The sequence below is a fragment of the Musa acuminata genome, chromosome BXJ1-1 (assembly GCF_036884655.1).
Source record: "Musa acuminata AAA Group cultivar baxijiao chromosome BXJ1-1, Cavendish_Baxijiao_AAA, whole genome shotgun sequence".
Lineage (NCBI taxonomy): Eukaryota > Viridiplantae > Streptophyta > Magnoliopsida > Zingiberales > Musaceae > Musa > Musa acuminata.
In genome coordinates, this window is record NC_088327.1 from 14,085,326 (window position 1) to 14,106,028 (window position 20,703).

The window sequence follows — 20,703 nt, forward strand, 5'->3', positions numbered from 1 at the left end:
TGATTTATCTTAACGCGGGTCAAGTTTTTTTGACTTACACATCTTATGCGCATTTAGTCATGTGTCTCCGTTATAGCAAATTTATTTTAGCGTGGGTCGGGATTTCCCGACTCACGCATCTTGGGTGTATTTGACTTTGCGCCTCTGAACGTAACAGATTTATCTTAGCGCGAGTTGGATTTTCCCAATTCATACGTCTTGGGTGCATTTGGCATTGTGCCTTCGTCATAGCATATTTATCTTTGCGTGGGTTGGGTTTTTTCAACTTATATATCTTAAGTACATTTGACCCTACACCTTTGCCATAGTAAATTTATCTTAGTATAGGTTAGGTTTTTCTGACTCACATATTTTGGGTGCATTTGGTCTTGCGCCTCTATCGTCGCAAATTTATCTTGGCGCCGATTAGATTTTCTTAACTCACGCATCTTGGGTGTATTTAGCCTTATACCTCCACCATTGTGAGATTATCTTAGTGTAAGATGGGTTTTCCTGACTTATGCATCTTAAATGCATTTGACCTTACACCTATGTCGTAGTGAATTTATCTTGGAGCGGGTCGGGTTTTCTCGACTCACGTGTTTTGAATGCATTTGGCTTTACACTTCTACCATAGCGGATTTATCTTTGTGCATGTCTAGTTTTTCTAACTCACGCATTTCAAGCGCATTTGGTCTTGTGCCTCTGCCATAGTAGATTTATCATAGCAGGGGTTGGGTTTTTTTTTTGCTAACATATCTTGGGCACATTTGGCTTTGCACCTCGGGCATAGTAGATTTATCTTGGCATGGATTGGGTTTTCCCAACTCGCACATCTCGGGCATATTTGGTCTTACATCTCCACCGTAATAGATTTATCTTAGCCCAAGTCGAGTTTTCCTAACTCATACATCTTGGACGTATTTGGCCCTATGCCTTTGCCGTAATGGATTTATCTTAAGCACGGTTTAGGTTTTCTCGATTCATGCATTTCAGGTATATTTGGCATTACGCCTTCATCATAACGGATTTATCTTAGCACTGGTTATGTTTTCCTAACTCATACGCCTTGGGTACGTTTGGCCTTGCACCTTCGCTATTGCATATTTTGAATTTTCCCACCATGGTGAGCTTCAAATCTTCTCTCCATCATGATGGATTTTAAATCTCTTCTCCGCCATAGCAGATCTTGAATCTTCTTACCGTGATAGGCTACAATTCATTTTTCGATTGTGGCAGATTTTAAGTTCCTTCTCCATCGTAGTAGATCTCCAATTTTTTCGTTGTGGCAGACTTCAAATCTTCTTTCTACTAGGACGAATTCATGTCCCTTTTCTGTTGTAGTGGATCTCGGGTCTTCCGACCATGGTAGGCTTCGAATCTTCTTTTTGATGTGGTGGGTTTTATGTCCCATCTTCATTATAGCAAATCTCAGGTCTTCTCGTCATGGTGGGCTACAAATATTCTTTCCACTGTGAAGGATTTCATATCCCTTCTTTATTGTAGTAGATCTTGGTCTTCTCACTATAGAGGGCTTCAAATTTTCTTTCTTCCATGATGAATTTCATATCCCCTCTTCGTCGTAGCAGATCTCTGGTCTTCTCACCGTGGCGGGCTTCTAATCTTCTTTCTGTTGTGATGGATTTAATGTTCCTTCTCTGTCATAGCGGATCTTGGGTCTTTCCTTTATGGTGGGCTTCAAATCTTCTTTTCATTGTGGCAAATCTCAGGTTTTTCCATCGTGGCAGGCTTCAAATCTTCTTTTTATCATGGTGAATTTCATATCCTATCTCTGTCGTAGTGGATCTCGGGTCTTCCTACCATGGTGAGCTTCAAATTTTTTTTCTGCCATGATATATTTCATGTCTCTTCTCTGCTATAGCAGATCTCGGATCTTCCTGCTATGACGGGCTTCAAATCTTCTTTCCATTATGACAGGCTTCGGCTCCTCCTACCATGACGAGTTTCAAGTCCTCTCTCTATCATAGCAGATTCTAGGCCCTCCCTCTACCGTGGTGGATTTTGGGTCCTCTTGTCATACCGAGCTTCAAGTCCTCCCTTCAATATGGATGATGTCGATTCTGATCGATACACAGTTATGCTCTCCATCGGGGATGTCGCGGTGGATCTCATCGTCGATGATGGTCTTGGTAGTAGACCGAGGTCGAGCTGGTCGATGAGTGCTTGTACCCAGCTCTTCTTCTTTAAGGTGGATAGTGACCACGACAGTCGAAACTTTATAGAGAACATCACGGTCTCTTCAACAATGAGCATGGGGTATAAGAGGTTGTCCTACATGATGTAAGCAGAGATCACCTTAAGGAGCTACCCCTCGAGGTTCTCGCTGTTAAGAGTGATGACACCCTACAAGCTCTCTTGCTGCACCTTTAGGGAGTCATCCATTAAATCTATCAATTAGGTCTTGGATTGGGGCGGTGCTGAGCGGTGATGCGCTAAACTCTACCATTAGGGAGCGGGGTGCTCATTTGGCTGGTAGTTTTGTGGACCGTGGATAATCCTAAGATGCAAGCATCATGTCGATTAGGGAGATTCCAACGAGTGCTGATGTCAATGGCGGTTGAGGCATTGTTCATGGTTGAGATGAAGGTAGTAGTGGGGCAACAATTTATAATGTACACGTAAGTATCTGTACATAATGGGTGAGATTCAGGAACACCTCGGTGGAAACGAGCACATGGCTTGAGTTCATCCTTGGGGGTGAGGGGCTTGGGTCATTGAACATATGCCAGTGCCTCATCGACGTTTGTGCCAAGATTGATGTATCTACATATGGGAAGGATGATAGCTGCTCCCTTGAGTAAAAGTGTTGTGGGTTAGAGACAAGGCCTCCTCGTTGGAGCATTCATCGAGAGATTTGGTAAGTGGACGTTTCTACAACATTGAACCCTCGTTCTAACACGAAACTGTTAAGAAAAAATGTCATTAACGTCTTAGTTAGCCTAATATGGTCCAAACTTGTGTACGTAGGATTGTTCAAAGTAACTTCGAGGTGGCTCCAAGGTGGAGGTGTCAAGCTCCCGATGTGGAAGTATTACGCTCTCGAGGTGTCATCTGACAAAGACTAGGGTCGGGGAGGTTTATCGATTTGATCCCTTCGATGCTCAAATTAATAATATGAAGTCCCTAAATGTGGATTCGAGTAATTTAAGAAAGGAGAGTTTTTTTCCTCATTTTTTTTTTATTTAGGATGTATTTTTATACTTTTTGTGATATCCTTCCTAATCATAAAAGAAGGGAAGAAATTTTAAAATTATTTTATAATAAAAAGAGATAAGAAAATTTATGATTATCTTTCTTTCGAATATTTGTACACATTGCTCAAAGTTTTTTTGAACGATATTTCTTGAATCTATGCTGCAAGCTCATAATGCGTTTGATAAAATCCCGTGCGTTATCATTACCTGAATGTACGATAGAAGTCGCGATGAATCGTGACAAAGGAGATCAGAAGGTTGGAGGCTTATGAAGAATGCTTCAAACCTTGACAGTCACTTCCAAAACCTATCATGGTACATGACTTGTACATTTGCAGAGGCCGGTCCCATGAAGTTTTATTGTGATCTTTTAACCTACTGGTACACTACTATTAATTGATGCCAAGATCATTTGGGAAAAGAAACCTTCACCTCACTACTGTCTATAAAATGGAAAACAGAGTCTAGTTTTAACTGCAATACAAGAAGAAAGCATGTTAAGTTACATTAAAGATGTGTACATATAGTAGTAGTCAAATCCAGTTTATGCTGCCAAAACGTATTCAAATTTGGATACATGTGTTAAACCATAGTGATCTAAATGATATTAAGTCAAGGCCTCGAGATCCCATCGTAAAAGGCCCCTCAATTGTGCTCGACATTCAATTGACATCTCGTGACTAAAACTAACTTAAGAGTTAGAATAGTTTGATTGGGTATGTCTTCGATCTAATTTTTTAGGTTCGATACATCTCAAATCACATGGATTCAATACTTTTTAATATTAAGATGAGATAAACGTGGAATAAGATCTCGATTAGAAAAAGATGATGAGAAGAATACAATACGATGAGATCGAAAAGGACTACCAATTCAAGAAGGGTTTAAATAAATGGATATCAACAGGATCAAAAGAGACTAATGATCCAAAAAGAATTTTATCTAAAAATCTTTTAATGAATAAGAGCTTGAAGAAAGAAGTTGTAGTATGGAGATGAGAGCCAATAAAATATTAGATGGGACAAAAGGAATTACCATCTAGAACTTTTATTATTTATATATTTTTAAAAAATTGTTATTATTTTTGGGTGAAATTTTTCCAAACATTTTCAATGTAAGCCTCACCAGCCTTCTTCCCTCATGCATATAAAGTGAAGTGTCTGTCACAAGAGATTGGCACTGATGGGCCCATCATTGATGAATCCTTATTTTGTAGATATCCTAACGGTTAAAAGTAAAACAAAGGATTATCATACCTTGTTGTTTCTGATGATCCAATCCAATCCTAACTCAATATAAAAAGAGTGATTAGTAGTATCACAATCACAAGCCCTCTTCTTGCAGTGTTTGCTATTACCAACACTACCATTTGATGTCGCTATGGTTGTCGGTCATCTATCGCCCCTGAGACGCTCCCCCTCTCTTATACTCTTCTTCTTACTTCTCTCTTTTTTATTGCCTTTCTCTTCCTCCTTTCCTCCACAGTCGTTTCTTCTTCGTTTCTCTTCTTATTTCTTCCTCCATACCTTCCTCTCAATTCGATACATCGATACCAATGGGGTTACATACCAATGGGCACCAATGGAGTCTAACATCATCAAATGAAGCATTAGGTTACTATAAAAAAAACCTATGAAAAGAACCTGAAGGTTTGATAAATAAAGAAAATCATTATTAGCAGCCTTCCATCCAACAATAAAGCAAGTTGTGTACAATATCTATCAGTTCCATTCGTTCTTGGCAAGTAGTTGACTAAACTGCACAAAATTTCTTGGAAGTCTTAACAGTTCGTTGATTGAAGAATCCACATACTGACGAGATTCTTCCTGTTCCCACAAAACTATTCGCCACTATGGCAATTTCTAAGAAAATGTCACAAGATAACAACTCATCAGAGCTCCGGGAAACATCCTTAAATTTTGTATTACAAAGTACACGTCTTGCAGTATCAGTACCTGAAAAGACATTCAAAATTCCCTGGATGAAAGACTTTTCAGCCTTATGGTTTGAATAAGGATTCTCCCACGAGAGCAGTTTCAATAAACCGTCCAGTTTATGCAGCGTGGTTAACAATCAACAGGTTTTGTCATCTCTCAGAATTAGATGAAACTTTTTGCATTATCATGGCCTCAGCAGCACGAATTGCCTCCGATGATCCAGATATTGTAACTTTCCTGCATATTTAGATTGCATAACAATATAGAAAACAACAGTTTGTATTGAGAGAGAAGAAGAAGACCAAGAATTTTTCTACCTTTCTGATGTGCCCGAAAAGAAATCACCTCTATCTGATATCTTAATCCTAGCTCCGCTAACCTGAAAATTAGAATTTCACATGTTGAAAAAAATCCAACAATTGATTATGTTACAATGAGCAACATTAATAGAAACTCAAAAGTAACATTTTAAGACCAGTTGACATAGTAACAGGAAGGCATGGTAACATTAAAAAATAAACAAAAACTTCTGATGAAAAACATAGAATTACACAATCTCATTATCCTCGCATTAAATCCTTTCCCATGAGAACATAGAAGAAGTTATTACAGATTTTAAATCATTGAGCATATATATGTAAAAGAGATGAGAATAATAGTCCACATATATGAATAAAGATTGTAAAACATTCTGCCAGATTGTAAAACATTCTGCCAGATTGTAAAACCACGTCTTTCCGATTAATATATCTGTAATGACTACATATAGACTAAGATCATTTTATATCAAGCTTCAATTAGAAAAAGGACCTACTTTCGCAGTCTAAGACCCAGGACTGAAAAAGCAGAAATGCAGTGTACTTTTTCAAACCTGACTAATATCCATAATGTTCCTTCCCCCACGACCAACAACAGCACCAATATGCTCATCTGCAATGCCAATTGTCACCAAGTTACTCTGGCCTTCATGGGGCCCACGAGGTGATCGTGATGGAATAATAGGTGATCCCACACCCTGTTAAACGATCAACTTGAAGCATTATTAGACAATCAGCAGTGAAATCGAATAAGTATAATTATCACATAACACCTTTGTGCAACATGGAAGGAAACATGATAGTAGAGACATGACTTCAAATAAGTGTAATAGCAGTGTACAAGAGATATCAAACAGTGGCTACAACTACAAGCATGCATATCTAGACCTACAGTTCTCGAGGTCAAAACACTCCTTTTCTGCAGTCGCATTCACAGACGAACATATAACTTGCAGATAGGACCAACCTTAACACATCCAATGCAAGGCATTTCAAACAAAACGACTCCAGAAGGACTAAAAGATAATTTAAAGTTATGGTATGTTTCAATGTGCAAGTGATAAAACATTGGCGGCTCCAAAATCCCAATTTGAGTTTTTGATGCCTTGACGTTAAATAGACTGTAAAACATTTATAGGGTAGAGATATAGGAAACTTAATGAGATCTTTGAGTCATATATTGCAGAAATCTAGCACAAAATGCTTTCTTTCTAATTGCTGGTTCAGAAACAAGTTATTGGTCTAGATCTGGTTCACCAGTTTTTATAATCTGGTTTTTAACTAAACAAACTTCATTGTAGTGCAAATTATAGAATTTGCCAAGCCCTCTTTAGTGGATCAGCCAGCATTGCGTTGAAATAATGTATCAAGGTGGTACAACAAAAGGTCCAGAGAAGCAAGAAACAATTGTATTATTTCAAGTAAACTTTGAATTTCTTTACTAAACTACTTGATACTTTTTATATGTATAACTTTGATTCACTATCTTAAACCAATTGATACCCATCAAACTAATTAACTCACAAACTTGAAGGTCTTTGGCCACCAAGAAATAAGAATTAGCACACCCATGGATATTAGCGTATTACTATGATCCAGAAACACCAAAAAATATCCTTTCTTGATATAGGTGCTGACAATTATTTGCTTTTACGAACTGTACCATCTGATTCATCCATGGGTGTAGCAAAATAAACTAACAATAAAAAAACTAATTTTCTAATAAGTTTTATTCATTGGTTAAGCAGAAGTTATCATGGTCCTCCCATTTACCATCATTTACCAGTCCACATATATTGTCTTTAGGTTGTTTGCTTAATATGCACCAATTTAGCATCTCCAAAATTAAAGCATTCAAACATGATAAAGACCATCTAGACCACCATAATTGAAACTTACACAAACAAGTATTTCATATCTTTGAGAAATTCTAGATGTCTATTAAAACGTATTTAGTACCTTGGTGTCAACATACTTGTGTATAGGCCCAATATGGAAGTGTCATACTGGCATGCCGACCAACAGGTTAGCATCAGCCAATCAAATGGGAAATGCTCAGCATGTCCATAGAACCATCACAAATGGCACCTACTGTAGCCTTGTAATCGCACTCAAAATTTGGCAATAGAATCATTTGTCAACCAAAACATGAAAACTAATGCTACTTCATGAAAAGATCAATAAATGTAGTAGTAATTATGAATATTTTGTCTTATCATGAACTAATATATGCGAAGATAGTATTTCTGACCTTATTACTTGGATATTTTCCTTCAATTCCGTTGGGTCCATAACTCACTGGGCAGTATGCAACAGAAGGAATCATATAGCCAACAGGAACACCAGGAAAACCAGGTAAGCTAACACCTATCAAGAATTCCAGTAGGCAAGCAAGTCACTTAACCTTCATAAGATTCTGAGACATTTTAAATCAGTAACCTATTGATACAACAGGAACATATTAAATTCTGATTATATAAACACACTTAGCAGTCTTCAAGCAAATCCAGAAAAAATTGCAGGAGGTTCTCATGCTCTTTTATTTAACAGTGCAATTTTATTGCAGGAGGTTCTCATGCTCTTTTATTTAACAGTGCAATTTCATTGGATGCCTCGTAAGGATCTTTACTTACAACACCCTTTTCATGACAAATAATAATTAATCTCCATTGTTGCATTACATAAAACCACAATCCATTCAAGTGGAGAACTGACTTATATAACATAATCCTCAGAGACTTGAAGACATGTAACATCAAACAATACAAGCCAAAGGACCCAGAGCACACCAAAGAAAAAAAGAAAGACTTCTTACAGCGCTTAGGCCAACAGAAGAAAAAAAATATATACAGAGATCTAGAATTTCCATTTAGTCAACTACAGCATCTCGTAGAATATGCAGAATTAGCGGCGGAAACAAAAAATCCACAAAAAGGAAGGACTTTATGAATATTGAAGACACACCTGAATATGTAAAAGGTGAGTTTAATGTTGGTGGATAATGAACATCTTCTATTAATTTTGCCAATATGAGAAAAATAGCACCCATTTGTTGTTCAAAAGATCCTGTCAAGGTAACCAGCCTATCATTTAGGCCAGTGCTATTATCTTGAGGCGATATTTTAATCCCAGCCCCGGAGTCTTCTGTAAAAGACCTGCAAAATTGATGGCATGCTTCAACCACTTTTAATCAGGAAACCGAAGGGGCACAAAAAGTGGTAGATGAGCATAAACGATGAAATGCTATAATATAATAAATCAGCCTGCAAAAGTGAAAATGGGAAACAAGGCCAATCTCAGCCTAAGAGCTAAAACTTATTTTCACCTAATTTCAAGTATCGCAATGGACAACTAACTATTAAGGAATATGATTGAACAAAAATATACTTTATAGTTGATCCGCCTTTTCCAATTATAGCACCACATGAGCTATTAGGAATAATGAGCCTGACATTTAATCTACCTTCAGCATCATTACTCTCTTCCACCTGTATGATGGAAAACAAAACTTCAGAGAGAGCATAGTTCTTAAAAAGAACTAAAATTAACATACAAACCATACCTCATTTAGCAATTTTTCCAGGATCAGTTCCATCGCCTTTACTACTTCACTAAATGACCCAGAAATCAATATTATTCTATCTGATGTTCCTGGAAAGACTTCATTACTACGTGATAGCTGAATACGAGCTCCAGATTGTGACTGAAATTCAGTAATTGTTGATCCACCCTTCCCAATGATACACCCTGCTGCCGCGTTTTTTACAAGAAACCTAATGCATGTGTGTTTCTCCTTATCATCTAAGAAGAATTTACTAAATCAGATTTATTGAAGAAACAAAATTCTGTTTCCATGTAGTATTCTTGCAAAGGGCATAAAATGCCAACATTATGCAGCATGGTTGAAACTTGTGACAAGTTAATACATGAAAGAAAAATATATATCTTATGGCAGCATAAAATTTTATATAAACAGCATAAAAAAGGCTTGCAGACTATTTTCTCAGACACTAAATAATGTGGTAGAATCTTTAAGGCAGAAAACTAACAATTCTCTTTCACCAGACTTTCATATGGATAGTGAGGAGACATGTTTGGAATTGTAAGAGATAGATACCTGAAGATATTTAAACAATAGACAGATGATATTTAATGTCTCAAAAAGCCTTGCACAAAGGCACAAAGTATAAAGATATATTTGGCAAGAGTTCTGCATATAAGAAGCAGTTAACTTGAACATCCACGCATATCTCCAACATTTTAATAGACAAGCCTCTAACAACGATGAGCTTCTATTACTTAGAGCCAGTTGTTCCTCATTTATAGTCTTTGTCTAATCTCATAAAGTATAATCCATCATCACTTTATATGTGAAGCCCAAGGACAACATGTAGGGTCATAATTTAGCAAAGTCAATATTAATCTAGAAGGTTTTTGAACTTCTTTAAAGAACAAACAGCATGTCAAACACTCTAATGTCACACTAAAGGACTTTCGGTTTCAGAACATGCCATCATGATCGTTATGCTGACCAGCATGGATTGAGATGGAGTCTGTTATATAATGGGACTTATGTCAACCTTATCTAGTGTTGGCACACACTTGCACTGCTGTCATGCATTTAATTTGGTATCTTATTTGCATGGCAAGCATGTGCAAAACTCGAAACATACTCTTAGTAATCTCTGCCATGTTGATAAAAAGTAGTAATAAATTAACACGATGAAGCAGATGAACAAATAAGTCATTCGGATGAAGTGAATAAGATAAGCACAAAAGAAGCACGTCTCTAAGCTGGACTTCAATACAAAGGATAAGCTACGATGCTATAGAAGACCTAGGATATAAAAGATATGCCATCATTATCCCTTTTACATGAGCATCAGCCAAAGTGAAGTACTAAAATGGTTTATGCCTAAACCAGTAATTATACTGTATCTCTTAGTCATTTCAATTAGAGGCTCTAAGATGGTGGCTAACCGAACTATTAAGAGAAACATGCAAAGCGCTGACCACAAGAGAGTAAATTAGTCTCTGGACCATCAATGGTATTACTCAAGTCATTATACGGCCCACAGGTAAGTCACAGAGAGATTGTAGCTCAAACAAGCTAGTCCGTTAATCCACTCACGCTGTTCCGTCCCCAAAATCAAGTCAATGTCAACGAAACCCTAATCTCTTCCTGTTCCAAATCATCCTTTCAATCTAGAACATCATGAAACTGGCATACTTCTCAGAACAGGTTACACAAAGCATTAAAGCAAAATTTTCGGAGTTCTGCTAGGGTCCTTCCTTTATAGGATAACATCTATGCATATGACTACTATTCTTCCAACAAAGTTAGAACAAGCACCATGACGCAGCACAATCTCACTTGCTTTTCTCGTCATATTTTCCGGTATAATGATACCACACCACAAAACCCTACGTCTATCCACATTCGCATAGACTAAAACACAGCCGTCTACGAGATCAAGAGGAGAAATTCAAGAATCGAAGAAAACGAGAGGCGATCCGGTTTTACCTAGAAGTGGGGATCTGGAGCGCTGCGACCGCCGCGGGGCGGTGTCGGGAGAGGAATCACCGTGCAGGTCGGGGGACTCCATGGCGAAAGATTCAGGGAGGCAGGGGAGGAGAAGGGAGCGGAAGGGGAACGGGAAGGGGGAAAGGAATGGAACGCGTCCTTCTTCTTCCTCTCTCTCTCTCAAATCATGCGCGAAGGAAAGGAACGACTTCAGGGTTCTCTCACGTCTTCCTCCTCGCCCGCCTCCCTTTTAACCGCGGTGACTCACTCCTTTGTTAGCTTGAGCCGTTGGATATACTAACCCCTCTTCTGTCGACCGTTCAAAGACTAAAAGAATTAACATCATTATACATCTCTGTTTTCTTTTATGAAATTAATTTGTTTTCAGCGAATTCTTCAGAAAAATCTTTTTTTGTTTTTGTTTTTTTTCTTCGTTCACTTCAGAAAAATTAACATCATTATGCACCCCTGAAAAATATTTTTCAGGGGTCCTCATCTTTTCATAATTTAAAATATATCCTTGACATGAAACAATAATATAATTTTATCCAACGGTCCACAAAAGTGAACATATCTAATTTCTTTACTATAATATTTTTAAATAGATTTACAATGTGTTCTAAATCGCTATAAAGATATTTAAAATCTTAAACCTACCATAAAAATCTGTTTTCATTCTTAAGCCAATAATGATAATTTTATTTTTTTATTTTTATATAAATTAATTTCTACTAATTTTGAGCCAACGTATCTCTTTTTTTTTCTTTTCAATAAAAAACACTAGGTATTATAAATAACATAAGGTGTTCTGTGTTGAGTTATGTTCAAATGTATTCCGGAAATTATGAAAAGATGAAGGCACCCTTAGAAAATATTTATAAAAAAAAACACAACCTAGAAAAAAAATTCAAAAAAACGTTTTTTTGGGAGGAAAAATCACCATTTATCTTTTTAGTCTTGATTGTAAAATATTATTAAATACTATTTTGTTCTTAATAAACTCCAACTCTGCTACTTTGGCAGTGGATATAGAACATATGGCAAGCTATTTCTGGTATTAATTGAAACGATGCACCAGTCGTTGTCTGTACTTACTTCAGCTTAAAAGTACCCCCACGTGGCCCACAACATGATGGGGGCATTATGTGTCACGAACGCTGAAAGAGTAGTAGGCCCACATTATCTACTGCCCGCACAGTATTCAATGTCAGAGGGAAATGTGTCCTTTTGAAATTTATATGGCCTTGTGCATGTATGTTATAAAATGTTAATTATGTTCAAAAACGATATGATAAAAATTTCTCACCTATCGAGATTGATTTGATTCATAATTTAATAAATTAAATATCTAGTGAATTTTTTTTTTTTTTTTTTACTTTTCTCAGAAACCATATTTTTTTAGATTTTTTTTTCTGTCAACCATCTGTCTTTTTTTTCCTCTATTTTGTTTGTACTGATCAAGATATCTTTTTTTTAACGGTATCCCTTTTCTTTCTTTTTTTTTACTCTTCTTCACTTTTAATACAATTTTAACTATTCATTTATCTCATCTCACCCCTAACCCTTTTAACCTTGAAAATACTTTTGACTTCGTTCACTTTGCAATCCAAACTCTTCTCAAACTCACATCTACAAACTATACCTCTTGGTATAGTCAATTTTATTCTTTTTAAGAGGCTATAATCTTATGGGTTATATAAATAGCATTATTATTTATTCTCCACAGATGATTAAAAAGAATAATCTTGAAGTTATTAATCCTAAATATATATTTTTTTTGGACTCATCAAGATCATCTTCTTAGAAGTGCTATCATTGGCTTTCTCTCTCTCTCTCTCCTTAAATCATTCTCTATTTAGCCTCTACAAATCTTCTTATAAAGTATGGTCCAAGCTTGTAACAATGTATCCTAACCAATCTCTGATCATCTCATGTAATTTTGAGAAACTCTCTTCAAACTTTCGAAGCACACAAAATATATTTATAACTACATGCAAGCTTACAAAACTCAAGCTCATGTACCTCTTGATGGTAAAGAGATCATTTTTTATGTATTAAACGATCTTAGTCGAAATTATAAAAAGATCTCAGCTATGATTTGTGCTCGTGATAATCCTATATCTTTTGAAGAACTTCATGATAAGCTTTCTGACTATAAAGCCTATCTTAAGCAAGAGTCGTCACCTTCTGATGATGCTTCTATTACTGTCAATTTTACTAACAAAGTAATAAAGGCAAGATCCACAACTAGCAAAATAATCATCCAAATAATTATTTTGGAGGCAATATGCAATAACGTCATAACAAAAGTCTCAACAAATATAATTAATAATTCAACAACAAAGTCATATGTGACTTGCAAGGTTATGTTGCTAAGAAATGTCATCACTTGCAAGTTGCTATTCCATGAATGTTCCAACCTTCATATCCATCTTATTCTATATATTCTACTGCATCATCGGTTTTTTGTGCCACCATGGCATGCTCACTTTTTTGCTTAGTCTTTTCAACTATTATCAAACTGGTTTGTCGATTATGGGGCTTCTTATTATGTCACATCTAACTTGAATAATCTATCTCTTCATTCAGATTATCATGGTTCAGATGATATCATGATAGGTGATGACAAATGTCTCAAAATAGCTCATACTGGTTTTACAAACCTTCCTTCTTCCTTAAAATCTTTTTTATTTTTTGATATTCTTTGTATTCCTAATATGAAGAAGAACCTAATATTTGTCTCTAAATTATGTTCTTCTAATAATGTTTCTGTTGAATTCTTACCATCTTCATTTGTTGTGAAGGATCTCAACATGGGACACAGGGCCCGAATAGAGATGGAGTTTATGAGTAGCCAACTTTTATATCATCCAAATCTTTCTTTGCTTTAGCCACCATCAATGCTCCATTTCAAGAATGACATAATCATTTAGGGCATACTTCTTTTAAGGTTCTAAATCATATTGTTTATTCTTATAATTTACCTTTATCGCAATTATCTTATCATCCCTTTTCGTGCAACTCATGCAAATACAATAAAATGTACAAGCTTCCATTTTCTACATCCTCTCACACAAGTAATTCGCCTGTTAGACTTATATATTCTGATGTTTGAGGTCCTTCACCAATACAATCTTATAATAGATTTAACTACCATGTTATCTTTAATAACCATGTCATAAAGCACATGTGGTTATTTCCCATGATGCAAAAATCTGAAGTATTTATCATTTTTTCGAAGTTCAAACTTATTATTGAAAAGTTCTTTTTATTATTGAAAAGTTCTTTTAATAATCCATCATTTCATTTTACTCTGATAATGGTAGTGAATTTCAAAAACTTTATAACTTTTTTTTGAAACAAATGGAATCTCTCATTTTCTTATCCCTCCATATACTCCTAAACATAATGGAACCATGGACCGTCGTCATCAGCACATATCCAAACTAGTCTCACACTCCTTACTCAACTTCCTTACCTCTTCAATTTTGATCTCATGCATTTGTCACATCAACTTATTGTATCAACCGCATGCCTACACTAGTTCTAAACATAATTTTACCATTTGCAAAACTATTTGAATTCACTTTTAACTATAGTAAATTACATATTTTTTGGTGTCTATGTTATCTATGGTTAAAACCTTACACTCATAACAAATTGGAAGCCTGATCAAAACCATGTGTCTTCCTTAGATATTCCACTAATCAAAGCGCTTTAAAATATTTTGATCCATCAACTAAAAGAATTCTTATTTCTCGTCATGTTGATTTTGTAGAATCTATTTTTCCTTATAAATCACTTGGCCCCCTTTTACCTAGACTAACTTTTAATAACTTTGTTGATTGGGTTCCACAAATTTATGAGCTATCTCATATTATCATTCCCATTCAGGTTGAAACATCAACCCCACCCACCGATCCAAAAATTTTATCCATTTGAATCCCACCAGGTCCTTCCTCAATAGTATATGATGAACAACATGTCATTTCATCTATCCAGCTACCTTATGCATCAGGCAACAAGAGAATTCACAACAAGGTTTGGTTTCAGTATCCTCTACTTCATTTTTTTCTCATTCAATACGTCCTAGATATGGCATTGACCATATACCAATTCATCAATAGTTACTAGATCCAAAAATCAAGTTTTTAAACCAAATAAATGTTTCTTTATTTCCATAAAACAATTCCAAAATTTTATTGATGAGTCTTCCACTTTTAATCAAGCCATCAAAATTCTTGAATGGCGAACTACGATGTCTAAGGAATATAATGCTAGTTACAAGTGTCCTACAAGCCAATTACATAAGTAGTGATATGTGTAATACGCTACATAGTCTTTATTATTATTATTATTATTATTATTATTATTTGATTAATATATTATGATATCCATGTATCTGTGCAATGAGAATTGGATCTTGATGAAATCATGATAATGAGACCAATTCGCCTATAAATATAAACCCTAAATATTCTTGGTCATAGATTACTCGAAATGGACATCGAGATAACTGGAGAGACCGGTATACTATATACTCGTTCATATGATGGAGGCAGCTAGTCTCATAGTTGCTTATGTGGAGACATTAGGGATATAGCGTATGTGCTCATTGGAGAATGAGTTCACTGAATGATCCGCTTACGGAATGTTGGATGGTTATTGATATCTCATCATCAGGCAACAGTTCTGTGATCCTAGTTATGTGTCTAGTTTTTAGACTTGAGATACCAAGGATGCCCTGAATGGGCACTCTACTCTTTGATATTGGACTTATATATTTAAAAGTTATAGATCTAAGACAACCAGTCATTAGGAGTAGTAACCAACATTACAAAGGTAATTGATGTCAATAGAGGATCATCCACTCTCGGTATCATGAGAAGAATGTCTTTCTTATTCTTGCTTAAGCAAATTCCTAGCTAAGGTCATTCGGATCGAGAAATAAAGAGTTCTCCAAGAGAATTCGATTAGAGCAAGGCTTAAGTAGATTTCATTTGGACTTAACATCATGCTCGGTATACGATCTTTAAGATATTAGATGGATGAGGGACTATAGATATATGATAACTAAAAGCAAATAAGTCCAATATATTATATCCTCTTACACCGTTTAGGGACTATGGCGCAGTAGCCTAGTATATCCATAGTCGATAAATTAAGTGAATTATTATGGGTTGATAATTCACTGAATCAAAATGAGTTTTAATATGTGCAACTCATAGCCAGCTCAGTATTGAGCCTAGAGGGTCACATATATATGGTGGATGATACAATAAAGATTGGATATATGATATCCAATAAGCCTTTGTTTTATTGGATCCATTGGGTAAGACCTAATAAAAGTTTAGAGTTGATAGTTAGATAAATATCCAATTTCTATTAAGCTAGGAATAATTTGATAGAGATCCAGTATCCAATATGCTAGGATAATTAAATGGAGATCCAATATCCAATGTGCTAGGATAATTAGATGGAGATCCAATACCTAATAGGGCCAGATCCATTAGGTTTAGTAAATAAGGCTCTCTATAAAAGAGATATGAGACTAAAAGGGTTATAAGGCTGAACCGCTTTAACAGCCAACTCCCTGACCTCTCCCCTTCTTCCTCTAGGAATCTGTCCCCCCTATGGTGTGAGAGGACAACAAAAGATTTGCCCAAAGATTTGCCCCTTTGCTGATGCCCCTATTTGCGTGGTGGTATGCAAAAGCAAGGAAAGAATGCCTTACACGAGGAGGTGCATCGTCACTTTATCCATCGTATGTATCACCGCTAAAGAGGAGCTTGTGAGAGCTCCTTCATCCACAGACTTGGATCTGTAATCTTAGAGATAAACAATCTCTCTTAGGTGAGAGCGTCTCACAAATCTTACATAATTTTTGGTTTCAAGAGTTTTTCGCTCTCAATCGTCACATAAAGATCTTATATCATTCTTTTGGGAAACTAGTTTTATCCTCTATTTTTTGCTATGTATGTGATGCTCTCCCAAGGTTTTCCAATATATAATGCTTTATTATGAAATGGTGCATGAGACTTAGTCCCATCCCATTTAAGTCAAAACCTTATAGGGTGCAAATGGATTTTCGTATCAAACGAAATCCTGATGGATCCATCAATAAGTATAAAGCAAGACTTATTGCAAATGGGTTTCATCAATGTCCAAGCATTGAGTATCATGACACATTTAGCCTAGTTATGAAACCAATAATAATTCATATTATTTTATATCTTACTTTGTGTAACAATTGGGACTTTGATAGTTGGACATAAATAGTATATTTCTTTATATTCATATTTTTTAGGATATATTTATGAAGCAACTTCAAGGCTTTATTGATCAGAATCTCCCTCAACATGTTTGTAAGTTGTGTAAGACTCTTTATGGTCTAAGCAGGCCCCTCATGCTTGGTATTATGAACTTCAAATATATCTAGTCTTAGTTGGATTTCATAATTCTCAATATGATAATTCATTATTCATTTATTTTCGTGAAGGTATAATTATGTTTTTACTAGTTTACGTGGATTACTTAATTATTACTAATAATAAACTATCAATAATTAATTAGTTTATTCAACAACTTGGAAATAAGTTTTCTATCGAAGATCTTGGCCCCTCAGCTATTTTCTTAGTTTTCAAGTAATCCACACAACAAAAGGTTTATTTCTTTCTCAACAGAAGTATATTCATGATCTTGTTGATCGTACCAAAATGCTCGAAGCTAATATCGTTACTATAACAATTTCTATAAGTGTTCATCTTACCTTATTAGTGCTAATCTTAATGATACTATTGAGTATCATCAAATTGTTGGTAGTATATAATAGTTGACATTTACTCATTCGAATATTGCATATATAGTGAATAAATTATCTTAATTTGTACACAAGCCTACTTCCAGACATTTGTTAAATGTCTACTTCGGTACTAAGGGCCACCATTGATCATGGCTTATTTATCCAAAAGAACTATCCTATATTACTTCATATATTTTTGGATGTCTATTGTTAGGTAATAAGAATGACAAGACATTTACTAGTACTTATATTATATTTCTTGATCACAATATAATCTCGAGTTTTAAGAAACAATACTCTATTGCAAGATAATCTATAGAGGCTGAATATTGAGCGGTTGCTTCTTCAACTGTTGAACTTTGTTAGATTCGATTATTGCTATATGAATTATTTATCACAATCTCTAATCCTCCATCTATATATCCTGACAATATCGGAACGACATATCTATATGTGAATCTTGTATTTCACTCTCAAATAAAACATATAGTTATTGACTTTCACTTTATTCTTAGTAATGTTCAAAATGGTGAGCTACATGTCTCTTATATATCATCTTCTAATCAACTTATGGATGCTCTTATCAAGTATTTATCTCATCAGCAATTTGTTCTACTTTGGTCCAAGATTGATGTATCTAATAGGAGCACCATCTTGTGGGGACATATTAAAAAAGATATTATTAAAAAAATGAATCATGATAAAATGATCCTGATCCTCTCAATATTTTAATAATATATTATCATGATTCTAAATCATAAAATTTATGATAACATATTATCATGATTCTATCAATAAAAAATTATGATCTTCTAAATAATGAAATGATTTAATGAATATTTTATATTTATTATTTATTAAAAATCATATAATTTTTATATTTTATAGTCTCTCTTTATGTATATAAATTCACATTCACCATTAATAAAATTAAGCAAGTCATTTCTTCTCAATGAACTGATAGGTGGAGTTGAATGTGCAGTCGATGGCGATCCCGTCCTTGAGATTCGTGAACTGCATGCAACAATTATTACGCCAAGAACGTATGTCAACATGCATGCAGAGAAGCTTAATAGGTGAAGGGGCCCGATTGTTAGATTACACGTGACATTATTTAATTATATAACATATATGATAAATGTGAATGAAAGTTCAATTACCGTAGACTTCCTAAAATGATAAATAGGAGTCCGATTGTTAGATTACAAGTGACATTATTTAATTATATAATATATATGATAAATGTGAATGAAAGTTTAATTACCATAGACTTCCTGAAAAGATAAATAGGGAAAATTTTCATAATTATTTATCTTAGATGCTATATTTCTTGCCAATAAATAAATAAAATCTCATATAGACTCCTATTGATAATGTAAATGTATTATCAATTTCTCTTGGTCCTTATTCCATAGTTTATAATAGTCATATAAAAGATAAGAAGATAGAAAAAACCAAGAAGAGTTCTTCTTACATATTTTCTTAATCATTATTTTCTTCGAAACAAACAATAGTGTGTTTGTAGATCATAAGAAAGATTTTCCAAATGAGTATGCAATTATAATATTTGATCTATGATTATTTGATTTTAATTATGATATTAAAATTTTTCACATAATAACATAATTATAGTTTTTATGAGTATAATTAGTATTATAATCTATTTTAAAATCAATTATCTTAGATCACAAAAGCTTTAGATCTCCAATCTATTTTGTTTATCACGGCCACCTTAATTATCTGCTCATGGCTGATAAAGGTTTATTTGTCCAAACGGATAAAATTACATACGGAAGGTCGCTGCCATATCGTAGTCGATAGGCTACATCAGTAACTTACTATCAACAATGTCGCTGTCAAAAGTCATAACCTTCCTTGGTCATCGACCCTACCACAGGTAGGGGCACTGCGGGCAAGAACACTACAAGCAGCGACTAGTATTGCACCGGCACTTCCATCGGCTCTATTTAGAGCAGCGACGAAGTAAACAACAACCGTGATTGTTGCTTGCTATTGACGGCAACACAACAATGATGGACGGTGGTGCAACGTCAGGATGCTGGTGACTGCACATCGAATCGGTCGGAAAGCATTGCATGTGGTGGCACTGGCACTAGAGCGTGACTACCTTGTTAAGGACGATGACCATAATGTGGGCCATAGTGGTGTTACTTGACTGCATGATTAGTCACCAAAAGTAATTGCGGGTTTCGACACAACAATGGTACAATGTCGTTGGCGCGATAGAGGGTCGCACAAGCGGGGGGAGGTGCCATTGGATGTCGCAACGTTGATATGGATATGGGTGGTAGTGATAGTAGACAACATAGGCGAGCGACAATCGCAGGTAGACGACTTGGGTAGTAGCTCCATTGTGCGTATGCGGCTTATAGATGAGGGAGAATCAATTTTGACCAAATCTTTCTCTTTAGATTTTGATTAGTTTCTTAATTTTGACTTTAGTCAAAATTAAATTTTGATATGATTTGACCGTTTTTTTAAGTCTTGGCGGAATTTCAATTGAATGTGATTCATATTTTGGATAGTCCTTATGTGATTTTGACTTAGTTTGGTCAAAATATCGACTTTGACAACCATTTGATTTTAACTTAAGGTCAAAATCTAATTTTGATCTCGATCTTAACCCTGATTTAGATTTTAACTATTGAATAGTGATTTTAACCAGGTCACTACCCACAATTCAATTTTGACTAGGTCAACTTTTCTCCATTTGATGTTGACCAAATCTTGATATAGTCAACTCCTATTTTTTCACCAATCAAACCTAATTTTGACGTGCCAGAATTGAAGTTTGACCGATTTTGGCCTTTGTGACTCCTAATTTTTTACTAGACCTAGATTTTGGCTGTGGCATGGTTAGATTTTAAACGCAACCTGATTTAAACCTACTTTGATCAGAATTTAGGTT

The 20,703-nt window shown here is 35.2% G+C and overlaps 1 protein-coding gene across 2 annotated transcripts; it reads right to left on the bottom strand.

Annotated features, from left to right (window-relative positions):
• Positions 1 to 4,827: 4,827 nt before the first annotated feature.
• On the bottom strand, positions 4,828 to 11,219 carry LOC103996504 (protein BTR1). 2 transcript variants are annotated; one of them, XR_672598.3, is made up of 9 exons: positions 10,973 to 11,219; positions 9,011 to 9,249; positions 8,836 to 8,936; positions 8,413 to 8,603; positions 7,700 to 7,815; positions 6,003 to 6,146; positions 5,449 to 5,510; positions 5,150 to 5,368; positions 4,828 to 5,056 (listed from the first exon to the last, which is right to left on the bottom strand). XR_672598.3 is itself a non-coding variant. In XM_009417425.3 (8 exons), exons 1-8 carry the CDS (start codon positions 11,052 to 11,054, stop codon positions 5,281 to 5,283), a joined length of 1,023 nt encoding a protein of 340 aa, XP_009415700.2. In that variant the 5' UTR covers positions 11,055 to 11,219; the 3' UTR covers positions 4,914 to 5,280. The 2 variants fall into 2 exon arrangements, 1 of the variants encoding a protein (XP_009415700.2); XM_009417425.3 differs by having other exon boundaries at positions 4,914 to 5,368.
• Between the last annotated feature and the right edge of the window lie 9,484 nt (positions 11,220 to 20,703).